Genomic DNA, 17,125 nt, shown 5'->3' with positions numbered 1-17,125 from the left:
ATCCAAGCTTTGCATCATGATTCAGTCATGTTGGGCACAAAACAACTCACTTAATTGCTCAAAACAGATATGATGTCATATCATACCTTGCTATCGTGACAGGGACGAGTCTTGGGTGCTATATTTTAAAATCATAGGAATATAGATAGATGGATAGATATCCACCTTGTTACACCTAACAGAAGTATGCCTGAAAAATACTGAAGCCTAAGTTTAAGCTATGTTAAAATTAAACACAAATGGAGACCAGACTTGAATATTCCCTGATCAGGGAAAGCCAGTTTAGTCACACAAACAAAAACTTAATTTAGCTTACTTTGCAAGACAAGTGAAGCTATCTTGACCTGGGCTACTCCTTGCTTATCCCTTTGAAAATCATAAGCCAGACTTAAACTGTTCTCCCAAATTGATATGAGGTAACCACTAACCAATTCTCTTTCAGAAAATTCCTATGAAAAATAAAAAGAAAATTCCTATATTGTAACCAACGCTGTGAAGAATTAACAGTCACCATTCTATACTATGTAAACTGCTTTATAATAGTGTATCTCTGAGCCTCATTCCATGTTTTGGTTTGAGTGCTTCCAGTTCATACTGTCTTTTTTGGTGTGTGCACAATAAATTTTACTAATTACTACTTTGGTGATTCATTGGTTTTAATTGTTTTTTTCCAAACTTGACAACTACCTTTAAAACTAGCTCTTTACAGGAAGATTGACCTCATATTTATTTAATGCAAATAAATTTCCTATATATGTTTTAAAAAAAAGATTTACCTTAAGGAATATCAGGCTGACTTAAAGCAGGATGCAATTCTATATAAGTTTTTGTCAAATCAACTATGATTGATGAAATAATTCCAATCACATTTTTGTGAGACTACTTGTCCCCTCAATACAAGAGGAACTTTCCCCCTCCACAACCCTAATGTCATTCCTCATGTTTTTCCTTTACAAGGCATATCCGGCCCACACCTCATGACTCCTACCAGCCCTGACACTCTTATCCTTTCCTACTCTAGACCCTATAAAATTTCTTATTAGTTAGGAACACGTATTCTTTCTCTTTCTTTCTTCCTTCCTTCCTCTTTTCTATTAAACCCTTCACAGGACCTACCACATGACCAGAAAAGCACTAAGGGTATCAAGAATGGAGGGTAGATATATCATTTCCTAAAATTTTAACTCCCATTTACTGAGAACTATTACTATGTGCTAGTTTTCTAAGAGCTCCTTTCATCTTACAGATAAGAATACAGACACAGAGAATGTAAGTAATTTGCTCAGAGTATATGGCTAAAAGATAAACTTTCATATGTCAGCTCTTGTAATTCTTGTAACAGTCACAACAGGTGCCTGTTTTTTTCCATCTTACCGAGGGGTCTATACTAAGTCTAATACTAAGTCTATACTACACTAAGTCTGTACTAAGACTATAAATAATTAATCCAAGACCAAGCTGCTATAAAGTAGTGCATCTGATATTTTCTGGCTACAAAGCTCAATCTTCCTAACCACTGCCATACTAGAGTTTCTCCACTCTACTTGGAGTTTCAGGAAAGGGTCCTTTCTGGGAACACCAAGTAGAGATGGGAAGAAGCTGTATTGGAGTGGGGCGAAGAGGGTAAAGGAGGGAAGGGAAAGGAAAAGTAGGGTTAAGGGTGTAGGAGACCCAAGAAAAACAACCATACCTATCTGCAAATATGTACCAAGCTGCCCAATAGCAGCTACGGAGGCAAAAATCGAAACTCCAAGCCCTATAATGCCACCCACTCTTCTGATGCCCCAAACTCCACAATCCCAGTCCAACCCTTTTTTCTTACAAACAGGAAAACTGAGCCCCCCCCCCCCCCAGAGTTACCATCATTACATCCTCCTTTCCCAACCCTCCAAGCCGGAGGTCCAGGGTGTGCTCCGCTACCCACCCCCACGGCTCGACTGATGTTGTCCATCTTGTTCGCGACCTGTTGGAAGAGGGGGGTAGCAGGTCTGACAGAGGCGCACCGGCCGGGCGCTGCGCACTAAGCACCCGGTCAGCTCTGCGCTGCTGTTGGCGAAGTCCAGTAACAGCTCCCGACACTCGGGATCCAGATCCGGCAGGTCCGGAGGTAACGACAGTGGCCCCAGCCTTCCGCCCTGCAGCAGGGTCAGGGACAAGTCCTCCACCTCCAGCAACTGCTGCTCAGACAGGAGGTCGTGGAGGACCCTGTGGGGGCTGCTGACCACGGCGAGCGCTCCCAGAACCAGCCCCGACCACAGAAGCGGCACCAGCAGCAGCCGCCGCAAAAGCAACGACCTCCGCCACGCGACTGGCGCGTCTGGCTCCATCGCGGGGTCCGCAAACCCCAAAGCACTCAACCCGCCTCTCCCCCGCGAGCCGGCGCAGCTGACGGCCGTCGCTTCCGGCTTCCCTGGGCGCAGGCCGCGAGCGGGGTCACGAGGCGCGCGCGTCATGGCCCCGCCCCGGCGCGCGGCGCCCCGCCCCATTGGCTGCCGAGAGCCGCGCGCGCGCTCGTGCAGAAGCGCGCGCACAAAGGCAGGTTCGCGCTCCTGGTCGGCTACAAGCACCTGACGGAGGGGATGCGAGACCGAGGGTGGCGTCAGGCTGTGGACCGCAGAGCGGAGGCTCCCCACCTTGTGAATACAGGCGTCCAACGCTTTGAACAACTGAATCTCGGGGGTCTTGGCCCTCTGTCGCCCACCGCTTTGGGATTCCCTGCGTTCTAGAAGTCTGAGGAGTTACTTCACACAGCAGAAAGACGGACGGCCTCCGCCGTGAGAATTACGTGAGTTCCCCGAGAAAGCCTTCCGGCAGGTGCCTTTGCAGGTTTTTGCTTGGTAGTTTCTTAGCATAATTTCCTCCCTCATCCTATTTGGAAGGAGTAATAACGTCTGTTAATTATTTTGGGTAGGGGAGCCCAGTGGCTTCCGAGCTTTTTTTCCCTTTTAACTTCAAAGTGTCAACATCAGCGTTGTCCAATAGCCTTTCTGCGATAATGGAAAAATTCTATATCTGCATTTTCTAATACGGTAGCCACTAGCCACTTGTGGCTGCTGAGCGATTGTGACTTAGCTACGGCGACCGAGGAAATTAATTTTTCATTGAACTTAATTTAAATGTAAATAGTCCCATGCGGCTAGCGGTGCCGTGTTGGAGAGCGCAGGTCCAAGTTCTCTCCCAGTGTAAGCCTGGTCCTAGGGTGGCTAACGTCCGGGTTTGCTTGGTACTTGGAGGCGTTCGCGAGGTGCAGCACAAACCTGCAGCCAGGGCAAAAACCTGGGAAGTCCTGGGCAAACCGCGTAACTGCAAGCTCCCGATTTCTGACATGCCCGAGGCCATGGGAGAGGCCACTCCAAGGAGCGCGCCGATACCACTGCTGGGCTGCAGGATGTAAGCTAATGACCTGGAAAACGGTTTTCTGACAAGTATCTGACGAACACGTGTGGTAGAAAAAATATTTCCTGGTGTTTTGTATCGTCCTGCTTTCATTTCTGCCTTGCAAATTGCAGGGCTGCTGTACTAACTCCCATTCAGCTTATGGTGCTAATTTATGTTTCTGAGCATTCTTAAAGTTTTTAGCCAGTCTGTTCGGTTATTGTTTTGTATTTCTAAATTTGCTCGTGATGGCTAAATTTTGCTCCATTTTCTTTAGCGAGAAACTGAATTAGTAGGAAATTTGACTTATGTAACGATAAATATATTTCCAGAGAAATAAGAAGAGAAAAAATGTCTTAATTTTCTCAAATGTTATCCTGTCACGTTTAGGTCTTTCTGTGTATTTCTGTTTCTATGTATCTAAGAGTTCTTTCAGGCATCATCATGAGTAAATTGTTTAAACTCTGAAAAGTAATGTAGCACAATCAACAGCATGACAAAGATACATACTCTCTGACCCAACAAGTCCACTTCTAGGAATTTATTTTAAACATATACTGACCTTGTATAGACACCATGACTAACTGCAGTATTGTTTGTAATAGTTAAAAAAAAAAAAAAGGCTAAAAGAGAATGTGAAAGAAATCACGTTTTCCCCTTCCCTTCCTGGAACAAAGGGTGTCAGAGAACAGGTAAGAAGAGGAGGACAGGGGTGCCTGGCTGGCTCAGTGGGTAGAGTGTGGGACTCTTGATCTTGGGGTTGTCAGTTTGAGTCCCATGATGGGTGGAGAGATTTTTTTTTTTTAATCTCAAAAAAAAAGAAGAAGAAGAGGAAGAGGGCATTAGAGGATAAGGAGAAAGCATCAGCCTGATACAGGTATTGGATCATGAGTAGAGTAAGAAGAGGGACGCCTGGGTGGCTCAGTCGGTTAAGCATCCGACTTCAGCTCAGGTCACGATCTTGTGGTCCATGAGTTCGAGCCCCGCATCAGGCTCTGTGCTAACAGCTCAGAGCCTGGAGCCTGCTTCCGATTCTGTGTCTCCCTCTCTCTCTGACCCACCCCCGTTCATGCTCTGTCTCTCTCTGTTTCAAAAATAAATAAACTTAAAAAAAATTTTTTTAAAAAATGAGTAGGGTAAGAAGAGTTTCCATGCAGGGGAGGGGGCAGCAGTGAGTGGGAGTCTGCTTATATTCAGAAGGATTGATCAAATAAGTAAATATATTAAGGATAATGAAGGTCCAGTTTCTCACTCTCAGAGAAGGGAGTTACAAATATGAAAAGAGAGACCAGTAGAATGAACTCTGTAGTGTTGGATTAGAATTAGCAATGTCAGTGACTGGACATACATACAGATATAGAAATAAATATAGTTGTATATGGGTGTGTGTGTGTGTGTGTGTGTGTGTATTTTCCCTGGCTTTGTCCACTGAGAAGGCCTGGTAGCAGAGGCACCCCTTTAATAATAATGAGCACATATTGGGCCCAGGTGGTAGCTTCTAAATATTACTCTCCCCTAAAGGAAACTAAGAATCCTTGGAGAAATAACTGATTCCACCACTGGGGCATCGGAAAAACACAAGTTTAGCCTGGATCATCTTGTTGTGCCAGAAAGTAAGAAAGTGCTCAAAGAATTGATGGGGGGGGGGGCGCCTGGGTGGCTCAGTAAGTTGAGCGTCCGACTTTGGCTCAGGTCGTGATGTCACTGTTTGTGAGTTCAAGCCCCGCGTCGGGCTCTGTGCTGACAGCTCAGAGCCTGCAGCCTGCTTCAGATTCTGTGTCTCCTCCTCTCTCTGCCCCTCCCCTGCTCTGTCTCTCTGTCTCTCAATAATAAATAAACGTTAAAAAAATTAAAAAAAAAAAAGAATTGATGGGGACATGAAAACAACATACAGCTTGAATAGGCTCCCCCTGGCCAAACCTGGGACATTTTGAGCATCAAAATAATATTGGTCAACATGTAATAATCCATTGAATAAAATAGGAAACCGCAAGCCTATATTGATACATTTTTTTAGGTTTTATTTATTTTTGAGAGAGAGAGAGAGAGAGGGAGAGAGAGAATCCCAAACAGGCTCTGCACTGTGAGTGCACAGCCCAACTCGGGGGTTGAACCCATGAACTATGAGATCATGACCTGAGCCAAAACTGAGAGTTGGATGCTCAATCGACTGAGCCATCCAGGTGCCCTGCCTATATTAATGTATTTAAATGAATAAATTGAATATTTAATGAGGAATAAGATATTTACATATTTTAAAAGTTCCTCCCCCCAAAATACTTATTAATTACAAATGGAAAAAAAATGATAAATTTATAGTGGAGAAGTCTGTCAGATCCCACGTTAATCAAATGGTCAACATGAATATCATCCAATTGGATAAATAGAAATTGTATGCCACCTGATGGAATGTAGTTAGAAGATCACAACACCACTTCTGTTATATTCCTGCCGAAGATACATAACATGATGCTAATATGAGAAAGCATCAGACAAATCAAATTAAGGTTCACTCTATAAAATAGCTAGCTTGTAATCTTCAGAAGTGTATGGCTATAAGAGGGAAAGATTGAGGGACTGCACCTGACATAAAGGACATTATTGGAAAACTAGTGAAATTTGAGTAGAGTCCGATAATTAGATGGTAGTAATGTATAATGTTCCTGATTTTGATAATTATATTGTGTCCATGTAAGAAAATATTTTTATTTGTAGAATATGTATATAGAAAAGCATTCAAGAGTAATCGGATATTAGGTCAGCAACTTACTTAAGTATTCTGCTGGGTGGGACAGAGTTGTAGGGAGGTTATTGTAAACAGACTTTCAGACTTTTAGCTTCAGTTTACCTACATTTTCAAAGATACCTTAGGTCCTGTATTTCCCATGTTTCTTGAGAATTCTATAATGTAATCCACTTGCTTTTTTTCCACTGTAGGCTTAGGATTCAACTATTCCGGTTCTGCTAAATCAGTTGTCATTAGTCCAGTTGCTTTCCAGCTTCCAGTAGTCTTATTTTGTTTTCTCTCCTCCTGCTCTCTATGTCTTTGTGTGTCAAAAATCTTTTTACTGTCATTTTGGTGGGATTTCAGGAAGGAGCAGATCTAATCATGTATTCAACTTGCTATCTTAAATGGCAGTTTCCTCTGTTTTACTTCACTCTTTAGTAATTAGAGTGTGTCTTATGCCCCCCACCTTCACCCATTAGCTGATAACCTCATGGAGAATATGAACTGTGTCCTGTTTATATTTGTATACTCAAGTACTGGCCTTAGTAAAGTACTCAGTACACTTGTTACATTGAATTTACGTTGTAATTCAAATGTACATCTGCTTTAAATGGTTTTTCCATTGATACATCAGTAGAAACTTATACTTCTATTTTCCAAATTCTCTAATATGCAAAAAAACCAAAACAAAACAAAACAAAACAACCCACAATAAGTTAACTCCTAATGCCCATAAACTTTGCATGCCTGACTGGAATGACCTGAACACATGGAACATGTAAATCATATTCATTCATTATACTTTGCAAAGAGTCTCATGTATTCACTCTGGTGACCAATCTCATTTCCAAATCTCCAACCCCAAAATAGAGTACTTTATAGCCTCTGCATTGGGGTATTTTTATTTATTTATTTTTTTTTATTTTTTTTTTAATTTTTTTAACGTTTTATTTATTTTTGAGACAGAGAGAGACAGAGCATGAACGGGTGAGGGTCAGATTCAGACACAGAATCTGAAACAGGCTCCAGGCTCTGAGCTGTCAGCACAGAGCCCGACGCGGGGCTCGAACTCATGGACCGTGAGATCATGACCTGAGCCGAAGTCGGCCGCTTAACCGACTGAGCCACCCAGGCGCCCCGACATTGGGGTATTTTTAAAACAATGAAGTTTAATCACATTTACCTGACAGATTATCTGTCAGGTAATAAATGCATATTTCTCTTAGATGAATTTTATTAGAACTTTAACTTTGTATCAATATATTTTTAAATAAATATCTCCTCAATAAAGAAATGAATAGAGGGGTGCCTGGGTAGCTTAGTCGGTTAAGCGTCCAACCCTTGTTTTTGGCTCAGGTCATGATTTCACAGCTCATGAGATCAAGCCCTATGTTGGGCTCTGTGCTGACAGCGCACAGCCTACTTGGGATTCTCTCTCTCCCTCTCTCTCTGTCCCTCCCCACTCGCCCTCTCTCCCTCTTTCCCTTTCTCTCTAAATAAATAAAAACTTTAAAAAACGAAATATTCATGAATATGTGTACTCCAGCATTTGTATATTGTGAGTGGCCAAATTCTGATCATTGAATCCATTTCCCAATAACAGGAAGACTCATGGTTAATTAGATATATAACATATGGTGCTGTTTTTCTCCTATAGCCAGAATTCATGAGTCCAGGAAGCAAGGGGTAACAATGGGAATGGTAAATCTCACTATTAAGCCTAATAATTCACTAGCACAATTTTGCTTCCTGTCCCCATGACCTTATGTTCCACTGGTCTAGAGGTCTTTGTTCCAAGGGGAGGAATGTTTCTACTAGACAATACAACAATGATTCCACTGAACTGGAAATTAAGACTGCCGACTGGCCACTTTGGGTTCTCCATGTGTCTGAATCAACAGGCAAAGAAAGGAGTTACTGTGCTGGCTGGGGTGATTGATCCTGACTACCAAGGGGAAATTGGACTACTCATCCACCATAGAAGGAAAGAAGAGTATGTCTGAAATACAGGGGATCCCTTCGTATTACCATGCCCTGTGATTAAGGCCAATGGAAAACTACAACAACCCAACCCAGACAGAACAACTAATGGCTCACATCCTTCAGGAATGAAGATTTGGGTCACCCTAACGGTAAAGAATCATGCATGACCACCTGAGATGCTGGCTGAAGACAAAGGGAAAACAGAATGGGTAGTGGAAGAAGGTAGTTATAAATACAAGCAATGACCATGTGACTAGTTATAGAAGTGAGGACTATAATTGTCATGAGTATTTATCCTTACTTTGTTATGCATGTGTGTGCGTGTATTTCACAAATACCTTTGTTTTCTTCCCTCTTGTATTTCCTTATCATATAATGTAAGATATATTGACTTTATGTCATAATATTTAAGTATTGTTAATTTTACATTATAGAATTTGAATTATGGGATATCAAGAAGAGTGAACATCATCCAACAATATTACCTCCCTTTCAAGGGAAAGGGTTAGAATGTTTTTGGTTTATGCAAGATATTATATCATGTTAGGTAGAATTATGACCTTGTTATTGTCATTATTTAGAGATTAAATTTGGTTTAAGGAGATGCGTATGGGTTCCAAGTTGACAAGGGGTGGACTTCTTTCTGATGGTTAATTGTATATATCAACTTGACTGGGCCATGGAGTGCCCAACATTTAGTCAAACATTATTTTGGGTTTGTCTGTGAGGATGTTTCTGGATAAGCTAACATTTGAATGAGTACACTGAATAAAGCAGATTGCCCTCCCTAATTTGGGTAAGCTTTACTGAGTCAATTGAAGACTTAAGTAGAACAAAAAGGCTGGGTCAGAGGGGACTCCTCCTGCCTGATTGCTTTGAGCTGGGACATTGATTTTTTTTTTTTTTTCCGGCCTTAACACTTGAACTGAAACATCAGCTCTTCTTGGGTCTTAAGTCTGCAAGCTTGTGGACTGGAACTGAAACCATTGGCTGTTCTGGTTCTTAGGCCTTCCGACTCACAATATAACCACACATCAGCTCTTCTAGGTCTGTAGCATGCCAACGGTAGATCTTGGGTCTTTTCAGCCTCCATAATCATGTTAGGCAATGCTTTACAATCCATCTCTCCTCCCCACTCTCTCTATCTATATCTAGTTCTCTCTCTCTCTCCCTCTCTCTCTATATATCCTATTGGTTCTATTTCTCTGGAGAACCCTGACTAACAGACATATTTTAATTATATATTGAAAGGTGATTGCCCTACTTAAAAAATCTTATTAATTGTTCAATGTTTATTAATAACCATATATGGATTTTATGTATCTTTTGGTAGTTTCAAAGTATGTTTTATTATTATTTGTTATCCATTTAATTTGTTGGGATATATAGATTGCTAAAGAAATGAACAAGATGCTATTTCTATACAGTATGCCTTCCTTAAATCAAGTTTTAAGTATTCTTCAAGAAGCATAGAAGGATGATAACAAGTAGTACTTGCTCCAAATGTTGCCATAGGTAAACTGGACAACATGAACTTCCTGAGACATGGACATTCATAGACTTACCTTGTTTGTAACATTTGCTTCCTTCTGCCTCTGTTGTCATGTACACAGTGAACGTGACTTACTTACAAAGAAGGCAGTGTCAAATTGTTTGCTATGTTTCTTTTGTAACGGATTTTATTTTTCTTCCAATTTTAGTCCTGCCTAATTGTTCCATTCAAGTAAAGTCATTTAATCTCTCCTGTTCTGATTGATACTTTAATTATCCAGGTTTAACCAGCTGTGTCCACCTCAGCCTTTTATGAAGAAAGGAGAGCTATGGTTTCTGAATTTGAGTAATGAAACTATAGACAGGATCATTTTTTTCTCCCCAAAATTAGAGAAAGAAATTACCCACGAAAAGAGCACCATGGGGGTGGTGGTTGCCTATCCAGTCCCCTTTATTAGTCTCTTAACATTTTAAAGACCATGACGGTTATTTAAACTAATTACTTGAGGGGCACCTGGGTGGCTCAGCTGGTTAAGCATCTGACTCTTGATTTCTGCTCAGAACATGACTTCACAGTTTGTGAGTTCAAGCCCTACATTGGGCTCCACGCTAATGACAGTGCATAGCCTGCTTGAGATTCCCTCTCTCTCTGCCCCTTCCCTACTTGTTCTCTCTCTGTCTCAAAATAAATAAACAAACTTTTAAAAATAAAATAAAATAAAATAAAATAAAATAAAATAATGATTTGAGAGGCACCTGGCTGGCTCAGTTGGTAGAACATGCAACTTTCAGTCTGGGGGTTGTGAGTTTGAACCCCATGTTGGGTGTAGAGATTACTTAAAAAAAGGAAAAGAGATTGGGGCACCTGGGTGGCTCAGTCAGTTAAGCATCCGACTCTGGATCTTGGCTCAGGTCATGATCTCACAGTTCATGAGTTTGAGCCCCACACTGGGTTCTGCACAGATGGTAAGGAGCCTGCTTGGGATTCTGTCTCTCCTCCCTACCCCTCCCCCAGTTGTGCATGCTCTCTCTCTCAAAATAAATAAATAAACTTAAAGATTATATGATGATGAAATGAGTTAAAAAGTAATTACTTGATTTTATAGCAAAGAAATATATATATGCATATAAATATTATATTATATATAAATATAATATATATAAATATATATACATATAAATCTTGGACTTGTCAGATCTCATTTTGACTCCTCTGGAGCACCTCGATTGTATTCCTAGATCTTCAGAGACTGGATTCTATGTGCATTTGAAAATAACTACTAGCTGAAGTGATAGAGGCAATAATGTGACTGTAGAACTAACAGGTAGGCTTCTGTCAAGACAGTCTATCTCTTGGCTCACTTTTGGTTTCAAGAAACAGAAACCAACTCAAGTTAACTTAAGCAACAAGTGGAAAATATAAGAATGAAACCAAGGCCATGTCTCAGGGATGAGACATTCTCTCTTTGTTCCACTCTATGTATCTAACTACCTAATCTTCATGGTAGAAAATATGGCTGCAAAAAATGTTTTTTATATCTCCTGCATTTAAAGATTTCAACCTAAACACAGACCAGATCTCTTACTCCCCGTTCCAAATTTTCTAAGACTGAATCTCTGTCCAGTCCAAACTGTATCTAACAACGTTAGGGGACATAATTTATAACCATGGCTGCTTGGAGACTATCCTGTGACTATGTAGATAAGGGGAAAGGGAGAAGTTTGCAGAGAAAGGAGAGCCGATGTCAAACTTAATAGGGGTCATTTGCAAGACCCTTCGCTTTCCTCCTAATGGAAAATTGATATTAAACAGTATCTTAGGGGCACCTGGGTGGCTCAGTTGGTTGAGCATCCAATTCTTGATTTCAGCTCAGGTCATGATCTTATAGTTCATGGGATCAAGCCCTGCCATGGGCTCTGCACTGATAGTGTGGAGCCTGCTTGGGATTCTCTCTCTACCTGTCTGCCCCTCCCCCACTTGTGCTTTCTCTCTCTCTCTCTCTCTCTGTCTCTCTCTCTCTCTCTCTCTCAAAAAATAAATAAATAAACACACACAAAAAAAAACATAGCTTGCTGGAGTCCATGTTGAGGAAGAGGAAATGGATGGTATAAAAAGTAGATTGGGTAAAAGGAAAACTTTTGAGGCAACTGGGTTTTTGGTGACTTTCTTTAATTCAAACCATAAGTATGGTTTCTTGAAATACAGCTCATTATTTGGGCTATTCTTACACGAAGAGATTTAATTGAGTGTGGCAAATTTATTACTGGATTTTGAGCCATCTTCAAATTCAGATATATGTTAAGTATCCAGATCAGCTTTGTAGAAATGACTAGAATGGACAAGTAGTGACTCAGTTATTTCCATCCTATAAACCAGTGGGTTACAGCCTGCGATCCCTAGACATCTAAGAGTACATAAAGAAAGAATTAAGCAAAACTAAAAGGCAACCAATGGAATGGGAGAAGATATTTGCAAATCACATATCAGATAAAGGGTTAGTGTCCAAAATCTGTAAAAAACTTATCAAACTCAACACCCAAAAAAATAATCCAGTGAAGAAATGGGCAAAAGACATGAATAGACACTTCTCCAAAGAAGACATCCAGTTGGCTAACAGACACATGAAAAAATGCTCAACATCACTCATCATCAGGGAAATACAAATTAAAACCGCAATGAAATACCACCTGCCTCCAGTCAGAATGGCTAAAATTAACTCAGGCAACAACAGATGTTGGCAAGGATGCAGAGAAAGAGGATCTCCTCTGCATTGCTGGTGGGAATGCAAAGTGCAGCCACTCTGGAAAACAGTATGGAGGTTCCTCATAATGTTAAAAAAAGAACTACGCTACAACCCAGCAATTGCACTACTAGGTATTTATCTAAGGGATACAGGTATGCTGTTTTGAAGGGGCGCATGCACCCCAATGTTTATAGCAGCACTATCCACAATAGCCAAAGTATGGAAAGAACCCAAATGTCCATTGACAGATGAATGGATAATGAAGATTTGGTATATATATAGAATAGAGTATTACTTGGCAATCAAAAAGAATAAAATCTTGCCATTTGCAACAACATGGATGGAACTAGAGGGTATTATTATACACTAAGCAAAATAAGTCAGAGAAAGACAAATATCATATGACTTCACTCATATGTAGAATTTAAGATACAAAACAAATGAACATAAGGGAAGGGAAGCAAAAATAATGTAAAAACAGGAGGGCCATAAAACATAAGAGATTCTTAAATACAGAGAATAAACTGAGGGTTGCTGGAGGGGCTATAGTTGGGGAGATGGGCTAAATGGGTAAGGGGCATTAAGGAAGACACTTGTTGGGATGAACACTGGGTGTTATACATAGGGGATGAATCACTGGAATCTACTCCTGAAATTATTATTGCACTACATGCTAACTAACTTGGATGTAAATTACAAATAAATAACCAGAAAATAAATAGGCACAAAATGAGATAAAGGCATTTTCATATTTCACTGTACTGATCAGCTAGTGGTGTCAGTAAATTTGTTCCCTGTGCCATCTAACATTAAAAGGGGCTTACTTTAATTAAAAAAAAAGAAAGATCCATAAGCTATTTCCAATATTTCATAAAGCCCAAAAGAAACCATAAATTTACCTGACGCAAAGCTACTTAAAAAACATCAAAATTTTCTGTTTATACTGTAATTATTCCAAGGCAGGAAGTAAGCCTATTATTCCATGCTGATCCTAAGCTCTGTATATATCTATCTGTCTGTCTGTCTGTCTATCTATCTATATATCTATCCATCTAGATATATGCACACATACATACACACACATATACATAAACACACAAATGCATACATAATACATACAATAGTTCATTAAATAGATTCTGGGTAAATGAATTACATCCTGGGAGAAATGTGACTTTAATAAATTTATATGTGGCCACTATTATTCTGTTTATATTCTAAAGGCTATAGAAAAAGAAATTTAAAGTTCAAGATTACCAAAGTCAACTTTCCTGGACATCTATAAACATGAGATAACTAGGCATCTCTCTAAAATAATAAGGCCTAAAATAATGACCTCTGGAAAATCCTCCTACTTTCCTCTTAAAATATATTAAAATATCATCTAGCCCATTATTAGAAGATGTATTGATTACGATAGTATAATGCCTTAATGATGAAGACTTGTGGGTGATAAGTTGTTACCAGAAATGTTCTGCCTTTAGAGCATGAATTTTGATCATCCTGTGAATGTCAAGACCTTGGATGTTTAGGATTTCCTGAAAGTCCTCATCTCCATAATGATCACAAGCACTTGTTTATTCTTCTGCTTCATTCCATGATTAGGCCTTCTCAACCCAGATGGGAAGAACAAGATGGATAGGGGGCGCCTGGGTGGCTCAGTCAGTTAAGCGTCCGACTTCATCTCAGGTCATGATCTCACAGTTTGTGAGTTAGAGCCCCGTGTTGGGCTCAGTGGTGACAGCTCAGAGCCTAGAGTCTGCTTCAGATTCTGTCTCCCTGTCTCTGCCCCTTCCATGCTCATGCTCTGTCTCTGAAAAATAAATAAACATTAAAATTTTTTTAAAAAATAATTAAGATGGATGGGAAAGGTTTCTAAAATATTTATTCTCTACCTGTAGTCCACACTGTCAGAGATCTTTCATGCCCTTAGCAGTGGTACACACATTTACCTGAAATCCACTTTGGAGCAAAGCCACTCCTCTTCCTATAGCCAAGATATCTCAGTAGGTCATTTTGAGCAGCCTTGAACACTTCTCTCACCTCATCAAGGCTCAAACCTCTGCACTAAGTTGTTTTCCATTTTGCCTTTCAGAAAATGATTACAGTTGACCCTTGAACAACATGGGTTTAAACTGTGGAGGTGTAATTATACATGAATTTTTTTCGATAAATACAGTACAATACTATAAATATATTTCCTCTTATGTTTGTCTTAATAACATTTTCTCTAGCTTTATGGTAATAATACAGAATATAATACACATAACATACAAAATATATGCTAATCGATTGTTTATGTTATCAGTAAGGCCTCTAGTCAACAGGAGGCTATTAGTAGTTAAGTTTTGGGGGAGTCAAAAGTTATACATAGATTTTCCACTGCACAAGGGTCACTGCCCCAACTTCTACATTGTTCAGGTCAACTGTAATCCCAATTCAAATAAAAAAGTCCATAATTGCAACTTCATCTTTAAATGTACCCTCTACTGGGGCACCTGGGTGGCTCAGTCAGTTAAGCATCTGATGTCGGCTCAGGTCATGATCTCACAGTTTGTGGGTTCAAGTCCTGCATCAGGCTCCGTGCTGACAGCTCAAAGCCTGGAGCCTGCTTCAGATTCTGTGTCTCCCTCTCTCTCTGCCCCTCCCTGGCTTGCACTCTGTCCCTCTGTCTCTCAAAAATAAATAAATGTTAAATGTACCCTCTCCTTCAGTCTTGGAAATGATATATCTAAGTTTGAAAAAAAGTTAATGAGATTAGAAGCAATAATGTAGACACAAATTCTAATAAGACTTACTACTTTTTTAAAGCATTGGTTTAAGTATAAAGCTACACAGAAACAGACCCATAAATACAGAGAACAACTGATGACTGAGAGAACGGAGAGAGTAGGGGGAATGGGCAAAATGGGGGGAGGGGAGTGGTAGATACAGGCTTCCAGTATGGAATGAATAAATCACAGGAATAAAAGGTACAGCACAGGGAATATAGTCAGTGGTATTGTAATAGCACTGTATGGTAATGGATAGTAGTAGCTGTACTTCTAGTGCATAAGGTATAGACTTTTTGAATCATTATGTTGTACACCTGAAACTAAATGTAACATTGTATATCAAATATACTTCAATAATAAATAAATAAATATAAGGCCACATATTTATTCAAAATTGATTCATATTTTATGATGGACTAATCACTTCTCAAATGTGCTTCTTTGTAAGGCTATGAAAAAGGAAGAGTAGGTAGGACATGCATTAATGAGTGTAAGGTTTTCTCACCCTTAAATACTTGTACAAGATGTTCTTTGGAAAGCAAATGTAGTGAAAATCCCCTTTTCTTCCTTGAAGCATCTGTGAATCTTTCTTCTTTATATAAAATGAGGTTTTTGGTGAACACATGACAAGGAAGAGGTTCGATGTAACAAGCAATCATGTTATTTCAAAGAGTTCCATCTCTAAGTTTCCACGCTGAAGCTTTTTAGAAAGGATAGGTTGCAACATGTGAGCAATTTAAAAGTGTAACATTTCATTTACAGGTTCAGAGTAGCTTTCAATTCCCTTCCTAGTGTGCTTCTAATTAAATCTTAATTGTACCATACACTGAAATGAAAGAAACACTGATATACTGGGTTTTCAATAAGAGAAAGTCAAGATGGCCCTCATAAAATGGCTAGCTAATCTAAAGAAAAGGAATAAAATGTGAAAACGAGCCTCAAAATTAAAACCTGACATTTGAAGCTGCATAATTATTAAGTTATCAGAAATAACATTTTTTGATAGACCCAGATGATTTAAATATATATGATTATAGTAGATCACCAGAATGCATGAGGAGTAGTGAGTAGGTAGCAAATGTAATAAAAATGATATATCCAATAATTTAAGTTGCTACTTTATCATATGCCAGTTTTCAAATACATCCTCATGAAATAAACATTTTTAGAGTTGATTTATCTTAAAGTCAAAAGAAGAAAGGACCAAAAATGTAAGTAGCCCAGTGCTACTTTCAAGATTTTTGTCTGAATTATGGGATAATTGTTACACTTGTTTCATTACTCCTCTTTGGCATGTTCTTGGGTAATTTATATTTTCAACTTAGAGTGACATGATTTTCAAAAACAAATCAATTCCCCTTCCATTAAAAAAATTTTTTTTCTAACCTTTTGTATTTATTTTTGAGAGACAGAGAGCACGAGCAGGGGAGGGGCAGAGAGGGAAGAAGACACAGAATCCAAAGCAGGTTCCAGGCTCTGAGCTGTCAGCACAGAGCTTGATGCGGGACTTGAACCCATGAACTGTGAGATCATGCTCTGAGCCAAAGACAGATGCTTAACCTACTGTGCCACACAGGCACCCCAATTAAAAAAAATTTTTTTAATGTTTTTATTTTATTTTTGAGAGAGAGAGTGAGCAGGGGAGGGACAGAGAGAGAAGAGGACAGAGGATCCAAGGCAGACTCCACACTGACAGCAGAGATCCTGAGGTGGGGCTTGAACTCACAAACCGTGAGATCCTGACCTGAGCTAAAGTCTCTGACACTTAACCAACTGGGCCACCCAGGTGCCCCTCCCCTTCCATTTTTTAATTTTTCCTGTCTATAGAAGTCATAATTCCTAAAATGTGGTGATTTTGAATTTAGAATTTAAATGAGCACACTCTTCCATTATCCCCTGCAACTAGCTCTATAGAGAATTAATGAAATAATAACTTAAATGGTATACCAAGAAAGCTTCCAACAACTATGTGGAACTGAAAACAAAAGGTTAATTTCTCATGTCTACAGGTCTAGAAGATAAGATCTCAG

At 39.6% G+C, this 17,125-nt stretch overlaps 1 protein-coding gene and 1 long non-coding RNA gene across 2 annotated transcripts in view; one reads left to right on the top strand and one right to left on the bottom strand.

Moving 5' to 3' along the window:
- The window catches only part of OSTM1 (osteoclastogenesis associated transmembrane protein 1), a 40,316-nt gene extending 37,863 nt beyond the window's left edge, over positions 1–2,453 (bottom strand). Inside the window, 2 exon segments of the mRNA XM_047101815.1 lie at positions 1,925–1,978; positions 1,980–2,453. Of these exon segments, the coding sequence (XP_046957771.1) occupies positions 1,925–1,978; positions 1,980–2,453 (528 nt within the window).
- A 153-nt stretch (positions 2,454–2,606) lies between these two features.
- Positions 2,607–8,877, top strand: LOC124528954 (uncharacterized). Its single transcript, XR_006966256.1, has 2 exons — positions 2,607–2,785; positions 8,005–8,877. It is a non-coding gene; the product is annotated as an uncharacterized LOC124528954 (long non-coding RNA).
- The last annotated feature ends 8,248 nt before the right edge of the window (positions 8,878–17,125 follow it).

Source organism: Lynx rufus, unplaced genomic scaffold (assembly GCF_022079265.1).
Source record: "Lynx rufus isolate CCGP_SWC_20201006 ecotype Redwood Valley unplaced genomic scaffold, mLynRuf1.p SCAF_6, whole genome shotgun sequence".
Taxonomy (NCBI): domain Eukaryota; kingdom Metazoa; phylum Chordata; class Mammalia; order Carnivora; family Felidae; genus Lynx; species Lynx rufus.
This window is presented reverse-complemented; position numbering and strand designations above follow the sequence as displayed.